The sequence below is a fragment of the Lontra canadensis genome, unplaced genomic scaffold (genome assembly GCF_010015895.1).
Source record: "Lontra canadensis isolate GAN:19392208 unplaced genomic scaffold, GSC_riverotter_1.0 scaffold38, whole genome shotgun sequence".
Classification (NCBI taxonomy): domain Eukaryota; kingdom Metazoa; phylum Chordata; class Mammalia; order Carnivora; family Mustelidae; genus Lontra; species Lontra canadensis.
Window position 1 is genome coordinate 16741542 of NW_022631032.1, and position 17097 is coordinate 16758638.

General features: G+C 41.1%; 1 protein-coding gene and 1 pseudogene across 3 annotated transcripts in view; one reads left to right on the plus strand and one right to left on the minus strand.

Moving 5' to 3' along the window:
* The window catches only part of ATP2C1 (ATPase secretory pathway Ca2+ transporting 1), a 172034-nt gene extending 155694 nt beyond the window's left edge, over positions 1-16340 (minus strand). For 2 of the 3 annotated variants that reach the window (XM_032869705.1, XM_032869707.1), the window contains exon 1: positions 15840-16339. In XM_032869705.1, coding sequence (XP_032725596.1) covers positions 15840-15947 — 108 coding nt within the window. In that variant the 5' untranslated portion in view covers positions 15948-16339. Of the gene's footprint in view, positions 1-15839 lie in introns of all 3 variants that reach the window. The other variant, XM_032869711.1, reaches the window with a different exon arrangement.
* On the plus strand, positions 13205-13416 carry LOC116874758 (annotated as a pseudogene).
* Positions 16341-17097: the final 757 nt, after the last annotated feature.

A 17097-nucleotide genomic window follows, 5' to 3' on the forward strand; every position in this document is an offset into this window, starting at 1 on the left:
GACTAAAATTGAATGGACTTGGGGCGCTTGGGTGGCTCAGTGGGTTAAAGCCTCTGCCTTTGGCTTAGGTCAAGATCTCACGGTTCTGGGATCAAGCCCTGCATCTGGCTCTCTGCTCAGCAGGGAGCCTGCTTCCCTCTCTCTTTCTGCCTGCCTCTCTGCCTACTTGTGATCTCTGTCTGTCAAATAAATAAATAAAAATATTTTTTAAAAACTTAAAAATTAAAATTGAATGGACTTATTTTTTAAATAAGATTTGATATCAATAATATACTTATGCTTAAATAAAATTAAAACTTAATTTTCTTTCATCCGCTTTCAGGATAAGGCTTTCCTGGACCATTGGTCTGCTCTTGATATGAGATTATAAAAGGTTTTTCTTTACTTTTTAAGTAATCTACCTGGAAAACAAAGATTCTGTGTTTTGTCCAAAGAGTTCCCTATATTGTTGTCTTTACCAGGTCTTTCATTACTTAAGAAAAGTGTCTCTTCTCTATTAAAAGAGCGAAGGTTTTGTTTTGTTTATAACAATTTAACTTTCTGTATTTACCTGGAAAATCTGTAATTAGCAGTATGATTAAATGGGTAACTAAGTATTGTTTCACAGAGACCTATGGTCCTATTTGACCAAGTGTTTTTAAATCTTTGGTATTTTTGACAAACTTCCCCAAAATAAAATTTCTTTTTTTTTTTTTTTTAAGATTTCATTTATTTATTTAACAGAGATCACAAGTAGGCAGAGAGGTAAGCAAAGAGAGAGACAGAGAAGCAGGCTCCCTGCTGAGCAGAGAACCCAACGTGGGACTCGATCCCAAGACCCTGGGATGATGACCTGAGCCGAAGGCAGAGGCATTAACCCACTGAGCCACCCAGGCGCCCCAAAATCAAATTTCTAAAGGAAGTCTTCTGAGCTGGAAGTAAGTTTGGGATTTTGCAAAAGATCCCTAAAAATTTGCAAATGACTTTTTCTCTCTTCTTGTAAAAAGAGAGATGTTAAACTAAGTAGGTTTATTTGATTTGTTAAATTACATGAGAAGGATTAACAAATGAGAAATTATGCCAGATTCTCTTAGCTATATTTTTATAGATGTATTGAGAAATGATATGAAATTCCTAGGAATCTGATATGTCCTGGTATATCAGTCGTAATTCTAGTTGTTATATTAAAATGTTGTATGTCACAGAAATAACCAAATTTCTTTGTCAATTGCATTATAATGCCATGTCATTAGGTCTTTAACCATGGCCATTTTAAAGTCTTTTGTCACTTACAGTTACTATTTTACTCTGAGGCTTCTGCAGTAGCGCTTCATCGTCAAGGAAATTTGTGGTAAGGACTTGACAATCACAGGTTTTTAATAACTTTAAGATCATAAAAGTGAACTGGGTAAGAATTTGCAGAACTAATGGAAAAACTGGATTTAAGCAGAACAACTATTAACTATGCAGGACTGAATAAACATAAATTTGTGTGACTTTTTCTCTGTAACAATGCTGGTTCCTTAATTTTTTTTCCAGATTTAAAAAAATCTTTTCTCTTAAGTGATCTATGACTCACAGCAATTTGGTAAGATATAACTTGGCAAACAAATATAAAACATTTACTTTTCTTTCCTACCTAATCCCTCCAGAATTTGGAAACTCTTGAGTATTCTTTTCATGGCAATACAGTTAGGTATTTACATTAGTTCAGTAAGAATCTCTTCTCCTTGTAACAGGACACCTTTGGAAACACTGGTTATATTGCCAAGGCTTTCACTGGGATGTCATATTTGAGAGACACTCAGATATGACCAGATAGCTTTAAAGACCTAAGGTTGATTTTATGGAACAAATAAAGCCCCTTGGAAAAAAATGACTGGTGCCTTGCTTACAGGGTTCCCGGCAGATTTACCAGATGAGTAGGGAAGGTCACTTCCTGGCAGGCCCAGGAACCTGAGGATATTTTGTGGACCTTGAGAAGAGAGGAATTCACCCAAGCTATAGATATTGCCAGTAAAATCTGATGGGGAGTCTGTGGTTTGGCTTCTTGGCCTCAAAAGGTTTTAAGAGTTTAGTTGGAGATTCCTTATGTAAAATTCCAACAGAACTGGCTTCAAAAGAGCGTATATTATCAATTGCTATTATTGCTGCATTTATGTAAATAACCAGGCCAAGTTTAATGCAAACAAATTAGCCTTACTATAATCATTTTTTTGGCACCTGGGTGGCTCAGTTGAGTATCCAACTCTTGATTTCAGCTGAGGTCATGATCTTAGGTGGACTTGAGCCCTGCATCAGTCTCTGTGCTCAGTGAGGCGTCGGCTTGAGAGTCTCCCTCTCCCTCTTCCTCTGCCCCTCTGTCCCATGCTCATTGTCTCAAATGAATAAATAAAATTTTTTTTTAATGGGGGTGGGGTGCCTGGGTGGCTCAGTCGGTGGGGCATCTGCCTTCGGCTCAGGTCATGATTCCAGGATCAAGCTCCACATCGGGCTCCCTGCTCAGCAGAGACTTTTTCAATTTTCTCCCATTTTGCTGAATTGGAATTACTAAGAACAAAGACTATCTTGAATCTCCTTGGAAGGGGCTATACCAGATCCTACTTGCTACCCATATGTCAGTCAAACTTCAGGGACTTGAACTTTGGGACCACATCTCCCAATTAAAAAAGGTTCCCTTCAGACTCTAGGAATGGCACTCTAGCTGGAGACTTCCAAATAAAAAATGACCAGGAAGAGAAGCAGCTGACATCAAGGTAGCCTGCTTCCTTACAAGACATGGGATCAAGAGGATCAAGAACATTTCTTTCCATTCCTTCTTCCTTCTCTGACCATCCTTTTCCTAATTCTTACACCATGAAGGTCTTTGTGATTCTTTGTCCACCTTTTGCTCTGGCCTGGAAAAATAATGCCACTGTTCACATATCTTGGGCCATTGCAAAGGGGGGTAATCCAAGCTACAAATGACTATTGATTTGTCATGATGTTGGTGACCCTGTAGTTCTGCCCATCATAGACTTCTCCCTAATTTCTAATGCCTCAGTTTCTCTGGAACAGTTCTTTGGAACTTAGCCCCCTTTCTATCATGTCAGACTCCCTAACCCTCAGAGTCCATTTCCCTGTCTCTGGTTAACAATCCCAAACCTGGGAACGTTGCATCTAGGCTCTGTACAAAGAAAAGGGTGACCAGAATAAAATTTCCTGTGTGGCTTATATACCCTTAAATTTGTACAAGCCTCCATGGCTGTCAGTTTTCCCAGTCATGAGCCACAGATTCAAGTGGAAATTACCAGGAAACATTCATGATTCAAAATCAGCTTCTTTTGGTAGATCACTCTTCCTCCAGCTAGGAGTAAGTGCAAATGAGGCTATGACCAGGAACCTCTTCTTAGGGGCACCTGGGTGGCTCAGTCATTAGGTGTCTGCCTCTGGCTTGGGTCACAATCCTGGGGTCCTGGGATCAAGCCCTGCTCCCTACTCAGTGGGGAGTCTGCTTTTCCCTCTCCCACTCACCCTGCTTGTGTTCCCTCTCTGCTATCAAATAAATAAAATCTTTATTAAAAAAAAAAAAAAAGAGAGGAACCTCTCCTTAACTCTTGGAAATATTGCAGAATGTGTTGCTAAAGCAACAACTGTCCAACAAAAATCCTTAGACTCGCTGACCAAGGTTGTTCCTGATAATAGAATAGCCTTTGATTATCTTTTAGCTGAGCAAGGAGGTGTCTGTGGCAAACACCACCAGGTGCACTCAGATTAACACTTCTGGGGAAGTTGAAACTCAGCTACATAAGATCACTGACTAAGCCACTTGGCTTAAGAAAGTGACTCCTTCAATGGGGTGTTTCTTCAACTTATGTGATTTTGATTGTTCTGAGTCTTGGGGGGAACATGGCTCCAAAGTACATCCCAGACATTGAGAATTCTCCTGCTTATGGTAATCATAGTAGCCTTCCTGGTGTGCTGTATTCTCTCAAAAGCCTTTAATGCCTGTTCCCAGCCACTTACCAACAAGCAAACAACCTCCCTAAGACTTGAACATCAGAATAGGAGGAAAGAGAATTACCAACTTAAAATATGTGAACCTGAAGTCATACCCTGTTAATACCACAAAGATTCAGCAGAAAGACAGCACGAGCAGTGCCCACGTGGCTCAGTGGGTTAAAGCCTCTGCCTTCTGCTTGGGTTGTGATTCCAGGGTCCTGGGATCCAGTCCCGCAAAGGGCTCTCTGCTCACCAGGGAGCCTGCTTCCTCCTCTCTCTCTGCCTGCCTCTCTGTCTACTTGTGATCTCTGTCTGTCAAATGAATAAATAAAATCTTTAAAAAAAAAAAAAAGGAAAGAAAGAAAGACACCATGAGCTGTGAATACTACACAGAAGATCAACAAAAATTGCAAGAACGTCAGAAAAGTAGCTAGGAGTGGCACCAATGCCTTGAATTTGAACCACATCTCTCAGGTTGAAAGTCTTGTCAAAAGCGGGGGAGGGTGTGTGTGTGTGGCGGAATCGTCATGAAAGAGACAACAGTACCCAAATGGAATCACTTATGCTAAGCCCATGTCACCAAACTGAGATTTAATACCCAACTTAGTTACAGTTTCAGCAAATCTCCCACGACTGGAATCTTAAATCGGTCAATCTGGAATTATCTGGTCCGCACTAGTGAGGTAATCTGCCTGATAGACCCCTGCCATCCCCTGAAGGCAGATGACCTCGCCACAACTGATCCACTCTTCACTAGCATAAGTTCCTGTCTCTCTTCCTTCTGCCTGTAAGTCTTTCATTTTGTACAGCTCCACAGAGCTTTTATCAGCTAAATGGGATGCTGCCCAATTCATGAATCAATGAATAAAGTCAATAAAGTCCTTAAAATTTACTCAGTTGAATTTTGTTTTTTAATACTGCTCAGAAACGTGGATCTCTACCTAAGAGGATTTAAGGTGTCTTCCTTGCAGAATAGTTACACTTTTTATTTTTAAGCCCTGTATCCTCAATAAATGAAATAAAACCTAATACCAAGGAAAGAAAGAAGAAAGGGAAGAGCGAGGGGAAGGGGAGAAAAGGACCCTGTCAGTCTTAAGTATCTCACCAGGAGGTAGTGAATCAGAGTCCGTGAATTTGGAGTCAGACAGACCAGCAAACCTGGAGATAAAATCTTACTGTCATCATTTATGAATATGTTCCAAGTCATCTCACTTCTTTAAACCTCAGTTCTCTCACCCCTAAAATTAGGGGATAATCCCACCAATTTTGTCAAGTTATTGTGAGGATTAAATGACAATGTATATAAAGAAACTTGCCAAGTTCCTGGCACGTATCAGGCATCTAATAGAACTGTAAAATTCCTTATTCTAGAACATATAATCCAAGCTGCACATCTCCAAATAGCCTTACGAATTTGCTGCCGGAAATGAATTTGCAGGAGAGAACTAATTCCAGCATTTTTTTCTGCTCTCTTCACAGCAAATTGTGAACAGCACAACATACGTGGGCAGTTCATTTCTTTTTCTGTTAAAGCATGGAACTGTCGTACGAGGTGAGAAAATACGTCATCTTCCATTCTGAACAACAGTTAGCAAATAAAATGTTGCAGACAAACTGAGAAGTAGAATAGGATAGCAAGTTTAGGAATGTGCGTAAAAAGCTGCATTGTAGCCCACAAAAAAGGGTCAACTAACATTTGAATTAATGTGCTTTTTTCCAAGACAAAGGTTTTGGTGTTTATCCATTTACTGACTCCTGTGTTTCAAAGGCATCTGTGCAGTAGATTAGGAAAGTTTAGGAGCAGGGAACAGGATTAGAAATAGCTCAGAAGTCAACTCAGGGTCCAGGTATCTCCGTTTATGTCTAACTCTTTATAAAAGTGATAGATGATCTATGATAATATGGACAAGAAGAATGGAACACCTTCAGATGGGATCATAATAAGCATGAACTTGTCAGCATTAAATGCAGGAAAAGGGAATGGAAGCTTTAGAAGGGGCTTGATATTAAGTCGAAGGAAAACAAAACAAAACAAAACAATGGTTAAAATGCAACAAAATAACCTGAAATTTCTTGGCCCCTGTTCATCAATGACTACAAGGTATCCTAAGTTATTTATCCTTATCCTGAAGGGGGTTTTAAAACTTATAAAACTGGGGTGCCTGGGTGGCTCAGTGGGTTAAGCCTCTGCCTTTGGCTCAGGTCATGATCCCAGGGTCCTAGGATCAAGCCCCACATCCAGTTCTTTGCTCAGCAGGGAGCCTGCTTCCTCTCTCTGCCTGCCTCTCTGCCTACTTGTGATCTCTCTCTCTATCTCTGTCAAATAAATAAATAAATCTTTAAAACACACACACACACATACACACACACACACACACACACACACATACCCTATAAAACTATGGGTACAAGTAGTTCAGTGCTCACTTGGGCTCAGAAAATCTAGTCACTGGTGCATTAGCTTTTCACCAGAGGTGTTTTTCTGGATGTAGTTATAGTTCCTCCCCTTGATAGACTGATACATGCTACCTGAATCGCCAAAGACATTTGATTCTGTCTTTTTTGACCTTAGATTCCAGAGAAGTGTGCTCAGATTGTGGAGGATTTACCACTGACCATATAAAACAAACAAATTCTAACTGGTAAACCTGTACCTTTTCTTTGATCCTTAGGTATCCAAATTGTCCACCTTTCTATTGCTCACTGCACTAGCATCTTGGGGCTGGAAGGGGTGTGACAAGTCATTTAGTCTTCTCTTTCATCAAGGAAAAACCATCACTACAACATCCCCCAAGGAGATACTTGCCTCTGCAAAAGGAGACCCATCCCTCTACCTCTTATTTTTAGAAACTTTATCCTTATGATTATATCACAACCTTTCCCTGAATTTCTTTCAGGGTTATTTCATGGTTATTTCCTCTGGAACATCTCAAACGCACCACCATTCTTCCCTATAAATTCCCTACAGTTCTTGTGAAACACACAAGAAACAAATACATACAAAAAACAACCATGTATTAAATTTCTTCCTCTCAAAAGCTAACATCCAGGATTCTTTCAAGCACTTCTGTCTCAGGATAGCATTTATCATCCCCCTAATCCCTTCCCCACTATTGACCATGCCCCCATCCCGTGAACCAATTCCACAAACTTATATTCTCAGTGCTTTCCATCTAAAAGGCACTTTGCTAGTCATCCAGGACATACTGGGAATCAAACACCCCCACAAACAGTCTTAGGAAAAGCTGCGCAAAAGGACTTAAGATTGAATTAAGGTCTTAAGGAAGAGTAGATACTAAGGGAGGATAGTGAGGGGACAACTGGAACAAAGGCCTGGCTGGGGAGTCATAGAGGAACAGGGAGATGTGGAAGAAGGTATTCTGCTGGGGCGCAGAGAGCAAAAGGAGGCAAGATAAGCATGCAGCAAGAGAGAGGATCAGGGCCAGACCACACAAGGCCCACTGTGTTGGGCAACTTTGTCTTTGTCCTACAAGTGAGTAGAAAGAAGCCAATGAAAGAATGTGAGCATGGGGCTGGGCAATTTCCTATCAGGTTTGGTCTCCAGAAGACCTCTCCGGCTGTAAGGTGAAGAACTGCTTAGATGGGACAGCAGTGGACAGAGGGGGACTGGTAAGAACGCTGTTACAATATTTCAAACAAGAGGTAATGATGGCTTCGGGGCTAAGAGGGTGAAAGAGAAGATGACAGATAGATTGGGATAGAACTGAAAGGACTTGGCAATAAATTAGATATTGACTGAGGGAAGAGAAAATGCCGAAGATGGCTCCTAGGTCTCTGCCGGAATAATAGGTGTATGGTGGCATTTTCTCAGACAGAGAAGACAAGTTTGGGAGAGGGGAAGAACAAGACAAGTTTGGGAGTGGGTGCCGATGACTAGAAAGTCAAGTTATCAATTACAATTCTCAGGCATCTTGAAGGTTTTGGAGAGCTGCAGACTGAATGTTTGTGTCCCCCCATCCCAAATTCGTATGTTGAATTCCCACCTCACTACCACCCCCACCCAGTGTGATGGTATTAGGAGGGGGCCTTTGGGAGGTGATTAGGTCATGAGGATGGAGTCCTCCTGAATGGAATTCATGCCCTTAAAAATGAGACCCTGAAGAGTTAGTTCCTTCTCCTTCCACCACAAGAGGATACAACTGAGAAGCCGGCAGTCTGCAACCAGGAAGCCGGCTTTCACCAAACATGGAAACTGCCAGCCCCTTGGTCTTAGACTTTCAGCATCCAGAATGGTGAGAAAAATATTTTCGTAGTTTATAAGCCACCCAGTGTATGAGATTTTGTTATAGCAGCCTGAATGGATGAAGACATGGAGAAAACCACTGGAGGCTTTTTTCCTTTTTTATTTGTAATTAGCTCCTTTTTTCTTTGTAATTTTCTCCCTTCAGATAAAGGTGACTGTTATAATTAGCATGATAAAATGATTCAACTTTTAATATCACATTTAATAGTCAGCGTATTAAGGTTCAGCTTCATATTATTATAGCAATATAACTGCTGGTGTTACCTATATATAATCACATGAATTTCTGCAGGGGAGTGTGGTGGAATCTCTGCCCTCTGTCTTACATTCTCCCAGATAATCTTTCCCTCTTGGTTCTGGAGGATAAAAGCTTTTTTCCTACCCAAGCACAAGGACATGGGCCAAATGCCTTTAATCTCCCCCTGAGATGTCATTTGAACTATCAATAATATTTCATGACTTTTTTAAAGAGGCTTTAAGAAATGGATAACTTTGGTTTATGCTCAAGATATAACCAACTCACTTTAAGGAACTAAAGCCTCTTAACATTTCTTAAACCAAGCTGCAGTGAAAATTACATCATTTCCCTTGGAGCCTGCATCAGCCATTCAGAATACTTATGTAATGTTTCAAACCTCAACATGCATTTTTTTGGGGAGTGTGAAGGGAGTCCTTAATTTTTTTTTTAATTTATAGTTTTGTATTTTTATAAAAATTATTAATTTATTTATTTGACTGAAAGAGAGATCACAAGTAGGCAGAGCAGCAGGCAGAGAAAGAGGGGGAAGCTCCCCGCTGAGCAGAGAGCTCGATGCGGGGCTCCATCCCAGGACCCTGAGACCATGACCTGAGCCGAAGGCAGAGGCTTAACCCACTGAGTCACCCAGGCACCCCCCTTTGCAATCTCTTATCAAGACTAGTCAATTCTACTTCTAAAATACTGTCCAAACCCTCCATCCTCACCTGCCAACCTTGCTTGGACCACGGCAACAGCACTTGAAGTTGTGTGCCTGCATTCTCTCACTACCCTACAATCCAAGTTCCTCTTAGCAGTCAGAATTTTCTACTTTAAGTGAAAATCTTGTTCCCCCTGGTGCAGGGAACGTGACTGTTCTCGCTTGCTATTTTAATCCAGCGCCAAACATAAATAAGGCACGTAGTAGGTGAGACATATGCAGAACTGAATGAGTGAATGTGGAGGTTGGGGAGGTGGGGGCCCAAGATACTGTGATGCAGGGGAGGGCAAGATATGGTGAAAATGGGGTTATTTTTGGTAAATGGAGGCTGGCATGATCTAGGGAAAACTGTACAATCTGTTTTATGGTTCTGAAACTAGAGATTAAGAGGTTTGTCTAAGGTCATACAGCTCATTTGGATCAGTGCTGGATTTTGCCTGTTTGACCCCAAGTTCAGTGCTCTTTCCAGGGTCTATTGTGAGTCTTCGCAGAGATGTAGAAAGGGGGAATACGACTACTAAACAAAGAGAAGAGGATTCTATAGGCTGAGTCCAGAGGGCGGGTAATGCCTGAAGGACAACTTGTCAATAACAAATAAATCTCCCTGATGAAACACTAAGACAGAGAAGAGTCTACTGGTTTGAGCTCTTGTCCTTCAATTTATCCTGCCCTGCAGTAGGCTCATGGACTTGAATCTCTTCTTCTATGTGTCCCACAGATGAGCCATCAGAAGACACAGGATGGTTAATTCATAGACAAGGATTGGGGGTGATCCAAGCTGATGGTGCTTTGCTCTATTGGATAGAAAGACTTCTTTCTGAACAAGAAATATCATCTATGAGCTAGATAACTTGACATGTCTTGCTTATTGAACAGGGACTCTGCTTGAAATAAGAAGACTGGCCTTTGGGACCAGGAACATATATACAATACATACCTGTATTATTTATGTGTGTGTGTGTGTGTGTGTGTGTGTGTGTGTCTGTCTGTCTGTCTGACACATATATATTGGAATTTGACCATTGAACTGGTATAATATCTTCCAACAAAATCAATCCACTTAATTTTTTTTACTGTCTTTCTATATTCTTATTATCAGAAAATATAATCATGTTATTGTGGATGTCCTTATATAAATATGGACAAAAAATGTTGACCTGGATGGGATGGGATACGGAGCATAATAGAGCTCTGCTTGGTCATCTTGTCTAATGCAATCCCTTCATTCCTTTATTAAGCAATTTTTCTCATATTATATTGTGTGTGCAGCATATTTATAAGGAATAAAAATATAGAAATGAAATAGGCGGCCCCTCTGTGATATTCACAGTCTCAATGAGTAGAAAGAGCTGTACTCAAATGTTTATAAAATGAGCCAAAAACTACACTACTGCAGTCACAGCAGGTGTATCTGGCTCAAGACCTGCTCTGATGAATCTGGTTAAAATGAGGAGAGTGGTCTTTGAGGACCAGGGGACATGAACAGTAGGTATATTTTAATTAAGGTTTAGAACCTTAGTATTAGAACGTAGAAGGTTTAGAACTTAGAAGTATTGTTGGAGGTTGTTCTAAAGTCTCTTTTCAATGGCTTAAGAAGAGGTTTCTAGCTCAAACAGGGTCATTGGATTTTTATTTCTTGCTGGGTTACTTAATGAATAACCTCAAAATTGGTTGTTAAATATTTGGATTGCATTTGAACATTAGAAACTTTGCTCTTGGGGCACCCGGGTGGCTCAGTGTGTTAAGCCTCTGCCTTCAACTCAGATCATGATCTCAGAGTCCTGGGATCAAACCCCACATCTGGCTCTCTGCTCGGCAGGGAGGCTGCTTCCCCTTCTCTCTCTGCCTGCCTTTCTGCCTACTTGTGATCTCTCTCTGTCAAATAAATGAATACAATCTTAAAAAAAGAGAGAGAGAGAGATTGCAAAGGGGAGGTAAGGAAGAGAGAGGAAGTACCAAGGCAACTCCCATGTTTGTGGTTTGAGCTTTCATGCTGATCGATGGACCTGAGGAGTAGGAGTAGCAGGTTTGAGGACAGAGCTTCTGAGTTCCTTCAGTCTGCCAAATGGATGAGACAGTCAGATGGAGATGTCAAACAGGCAACTATATATGCAAGGCTGAAGTGCACTGGGGATAAATATTTGGGAGTTGGCAGCAAATAGTAGTGTTCGAGCCATAGAAATGGAGGAGCTCACCAATGGAGAGAGAGTAGACTGTCCCATATAAGCTCACAAACTGTCTTCTCTTGTCATTTGATGCTAGCACCCATGAATAATATCTATACCAGTGGTGCTGCCCCCTGAAAGCAGCATTCCCTAGGGCACCTGGGTGGCTCAGTCCATTTAAGCATCTGCTCAGGGCATGATCTCAGGGTCCTGGAATCGAGCCCATGTCGGGCTCCCTGCTCAGTGGAGAGTATGCTGCTCCCTCTCCCTCTGCCCCTCCCACCCTACTCGTGTGGGCTCTCTCTCTCTGAATAAAATTTTTAAAAAGAAAAAGAAAAAAAGCAGCATTCCCTAAGAGCAACATTCCGTGGGGGTTCATAGGGCCCTCAGTTCTCTGTAGGCCTCACTGGACTGAAGCCAAGGCTATAGTCTGCCCTGAAGTAGAGCAAATTCTCCCCACCTCACTCAGTGTCCCACTTTGTCACCTGAGTCACAGAGCAGGCTGCTGGGGCTCCAGTACTCGAGAGAATATTGCCTGCAAGTCTCACTTTTCCCACAAGCTCGGACATCTATGCCCTCATGAATGTGTCCATGCACCTGCCCAAACTCATCTGAGAGCTCGCTGAGGCTCAGGCTATGTCCCCCACCGACCACCACCACCACCACCATCATTTGAATAATGGTGTTCCCAAGTGTTTCGTTGTCTAATGTCCCCAAACTTCCACACCTGCATCTAATTAATTACCTTAATTTTCTACTTAAGGAGTTGGCTTTATGAAATAGCTGCTACAATAGAGTCTAGGAATGCAAAGGATAAGATCTTTGGTATCACTTTGATAAGTAACCTGTCCACCCACTGATTGGCATATCATGGTAAGAATAATGATGAAAACTCCCAACAAACCAGCCCTTAGGTCACACCAATTAGCATGACACCAAGTGCAAGGGGAAAGAATCCTGAGGAGAAGCTTTAAATAAGAAAGCATTCGTGGACAAAGGCAAGTGTAACAATGGCCCTGACTGGGATATACGGGGGCCTTCCAGGTCCAGGTGAGACATGGGTAGGAAGGTGTGGTATGCAAGGAGGTGTGCTCCATAGGCAATCTGCCTGTGTTAGAAGTCACTGCTACACTGGCCTGTACCAGGCTCCAAGGTGGGTCTGAGGGAACAAAGAACAAGATACCACCCTGTGTCACATGTGTCTGGGTTCACTTATACACATGTAAGCAAACGGCTTACTACATACAATATAATAAGAAGCCATATTAGACACAGACAGAATATCTTGGAAAAGGAAGAGCTATGCTTCACTCTCCCTAGCAAAGCTGGAGAAAGGTTTTTTACAGAGCCCATTTAACCTGGGTGTTGAGGGATGTAGGTGATCCCCAGGTGGGCAAGTTGTCACTAAAGGACAGAATTCTAGGTTATAGGGAGGCATGTCTTTGAAGGCACAGAGGTGAAGAAGCAGATAGTGTGCCTGGGATAGTAATTTCCAAGTGGGTGAACACAACATGGGTGGGACCCAATGGTAGCCTGCAGACACTGCATTAAATAACAACAAATTCCTTGGACTTGAGAAAGTTGGCTATTTTTTCAGTCCCTTCCATCTCTGCCCAGGAGAAATGTCTCAGTTGTCTAGTAGGATGCTGATCTTAAAAGAGTAGGTTTCAGGCTCAGAGGTTTCCCAAGTAACTGTGTCTAGCAAAAATTTAATATTATTTTGTTTTTACTATATTTATGTTTCTCTTCTGTTTACAACAAATGACAGTGGTTTTCCATTTATAGTAGTTACATAAAATTTTCTTTCCAAACAAACTTAAGTTTAAAAAGTAAGTGATTTGCTTGGCAACCGCTTGGCAATGTGGTTCAAGATTCTGCCGGGGAATTGGCATCATGGCTGTGTGCTTGCCTCTCCCCGGCATAGCCACTGCGCACACGCACGGGTTCACTAACAGGTAAAGAAAAAAGCCTTACCCATTATTCATATCAGTGGAATCTGATGGAAAGAGATAGGCGTGTCTCTGGAGTTCATCGTCACCATGTGTCAAAGGATTTAGAGAATATCGACTAAGGAAGCATTTTCCTGATTGGTGAAAAATATCTCAGTTATGCTCAGCTACCCCTTCTAGAAGGTCATGCAGTGTATTAATGTAGTGCATAATAAAAACAGCAAAAAAAAAGGCAAAATGATTTAAATGCAAATATAGAAAAATATTAAGAAGTTAGTCACACCACAGACTTATGGTAAGAATTATGACAGTGGCATGTGAACATCTGAAGTGTTAGAAATACTTTCTAAAAGAAAGATTAGCAGTTTTCTGGGTCGCTGTCGCTGTGTTAGTACAGATCAGTCAGAGATCAAGCATGGTAAAATGGGTCAAACTTTTTTCCTCTTTTAAGTAAACTACCAACCAGTGTGGGGGTAGAACTCATGATCCCGAGATCACGAGTTGCATGCTCTACCAATTGAGCCTGTCAGGCTCCCCCAAATGGGTCAAATTTAAAGACAGGCAGATAGGAATTATCTTCCTTCAATACTTTCTAGGTAGATGGTCTTGGGCAAGGGCTCTTGAGGTCTTTGTTTTACTTCCCTCACCTTTATTTATATTGAGTCCATATTACAGGACTGTAGGCATTAGAGACAACAGATATGCAGGTCCTCAAATTATAGACATTATTAACCTTCTTTATAACATTCCAACAAGCTTTCCAACGTTAGCCATGATTGACTCTGACCTGATTTCTCTAATTCTGTGAGACAGTCTGTCTGCAGAGCTGTTAATTGGTTTCAGAAAAGAACCGAATGTGTTGTGTGTTTTCTTTTTTTTAATTTCTCCATTAATTTGTATAGAAAGTTAAAAAACCAGCATAACGTTCCTGATTGCCAGGTCATCCCAAATGGTTGGAAACTGGGGAGGGGACCACCCACCCAGTCCAAGTTGGAGGATCCATATTATATTCTAATGTTCTTCTGAATGCATTTTGTAACTTTTTTTAAACAAACAAAGTAAATAAACTGCATAAACACTATAGACACAGCTCTGAAAACTCACAACACTGGGTGGGGGGATAACTTAATCCACATTCCACAGTTCCAGCCCATCCTTTCAGCCACTCCCTACTCCCCAGCGCTCACACCCCTCCACCCCCTATAATGAGGCCTGAAGAAGCCTGTGATGGGGTCTTAATGAGCATGGTAGACCTCAACTCAGAGGACCACCACCCAGGTCTCTGGCTTTCCACTTCAAAAGCAAGCACACGCTAACTGGGGAAACCAAAAGATTTCTCTGGTAATCGGGACACGGGGCCTAAGGAAGAGAGAAACTGGACCAGCCCAACCCCCGTTGTAAGCGCACTCTGAATTTCCAGCTCTTGTAAAATCATTAGAGCACGGCATAAAAGCAGTTTCCTCTGGAACAGTAATGATGATTTTCATCTTCCAAATTAAGCATTGACTTTTTGGAAAACCTGTCATTAGAGGATTTTCTGTCTGCTGACATTTGCTTTCACTTCCTGGAAGTGTTTTTATTAAAGTAGGTCATCTCATTCAAATACAGAATGCTACTAATATCTCCCATGCAGTTTTGCAGTTCTAGTTAGAAGCATGATGTGCAAGCAATTTATGACTCTTCCATGTGGATATATAGTTGTCCTTTACCATGGTCATACTTTTCCCGAAATGAGCCACCATATTTAAGTAGATCACATACAGCTATTTCTTCTTACAGTTTGGTACAATTCAGAAATGCGGTTTTTAGAAATGTCTTCTCATAAATTGTAAGGGCTAGAATGAAGTACATTTCAAAACAATAAGATGAAAGCATGATTTTAAACAAGAAGTCATCAGGCATTTTAACCATTTTTTGGTAATGTTTATACCCCCACATGCTAGAGTTTACTACTAGAACCCCTAACTTTTGATTGGCTAAAAAGGCTAAAAACTGCAGTGCCCTATACCCTGCCCTCCACTTAAAGAAATGACTAGTTACTTCTGAACGATCATCATAGCTCGTTAGTGGTATTTGAGACTATCATATTTATAGTCTACACAATGTTTTTTGTTTTGCAAATCCTGGTGATATGAACATAGCCATAAAAACACACAAGAAGACAAATTTATTTCTAGGGTCTAATATTTTCATTTGTCAAGATATTAATAGTTTTAAAATTTGTATTTGCAGCCCTAGAAAGCTTTCAAGGAGTCTACAATTTAACTCTGATAGAGTAGTTTTGTCTAGCTGTTCAGAAAAAGAGAAAACACACAGTTTCATTATAAAACTGGAGCTTAATGTCAGGATCCAAATGTTCCAAGTTCAAATAAATCTTCACAAGCCTGCTTGCTTCTGTGATTGCTAAATCCGACTAGCTGCAATCAGGAGCTGACCTGTGCCTATAAACATGTAAGACAGCAGAAGCTAAATCACTAAGTCACATGAAAGCAACACCCAAAAGCAAACACCGGTTAGCCTTAAAGATAATATAAATAAAATATACCTGTTCTTCAGCTTTTTGGTTTCTCAGCATCGATAGATATTTCCTAATTGCATGGAGAGGATATTTTTTGAAATAAGAGAATCGAGACTGAGGCAACAGATTATCCATGGTGAGGAAAGTAAGAAGGTTCTTGTCTGCCCCACCCTGTCAGCAACCATATGAAGTCGAGAAGCTTCACAATTCCTCAGATGTCTAAAATTTGCTTGTAGCTCGATCACTTTCCTGCAAACAAAGCAAATGTTCTTGCTGCTTCCTCTTTTGAGTAGGGTCCCTGATGAAACCAGACAGCCAAGTTCCAGCACCCACCATCTAAGAGCATCCAGAAATGCAATGCCCAAAGGGCAGAAGGAGCCGGGAGGAATTTAGGGGCTGGTCCACAGAATGCAAATTGCTTAGTGGTAGTGATGTGATTGTCCTATTTCTAGCAACAGCGTTCTGTTGCAAGCTATGTTAATATTAGCTAGCTGGTGACTTTCCACACCCACAGACTCTCGTGAGGTTTAATCTTAATTCTTCTGACAGTTTTTCTGGCTCTTAAAGAGGACATGACATGTGGGTTGGTTCTTTTTTTTTTTTTCTGTTTCCTTCTAGATTTTTTTTTATCAGCATGAGCACACACACAGGGACATCCCTTGAGCTGTGACTCAGCTCAAAAGTGTTGATTCATTCAGTCTTGAGAAGCTTTGTTTTGGGGGATTTCTAAAAAAATGAAATTTGCTTTACTCTTCACTGTTATCAAGGAGTTCATTGTCAGCACTTAAGAGGTTAGGTTTACGCTGTCATGCATTATGCAACATGCCCAGTAACCAGATACTTTATGTTAATTGAACAATAGCTGCAAACAGATTCTGTTCTGAGTTAAAAGGCTTCTCTCCTTGAATCCTTATCTCAAATCCACAGGCTGAATCCAGAAACATTAAATTTCCCCAGGCTTTATTCCAAATGTAAGGGAGAAAAAAAAAATGTTACACATTTACTTTCTAAGTATTGTACAAAGGATTCATGCTTTTAAAGAGAGAACCGGGTAAGAGGTCTGTGGTCTCAGAGCATGTGAAATCGTAAAATTTGAAAGTTCGGTATTTTCTTAATGCTCTGTAGAAGTCACAGGGTGTCTGAACGAAGTTTCCAAGTACGCTTTGCTATTTTGTTACCCTTTTTAACGTTGTAGAGCTGGTTCATTTGATGGGAACATTTGGCCACTTTGGTGAGGGGCTGTCTTGTAGAGTCCAGGCCAGACATCAACCCCAAATCATGAGGC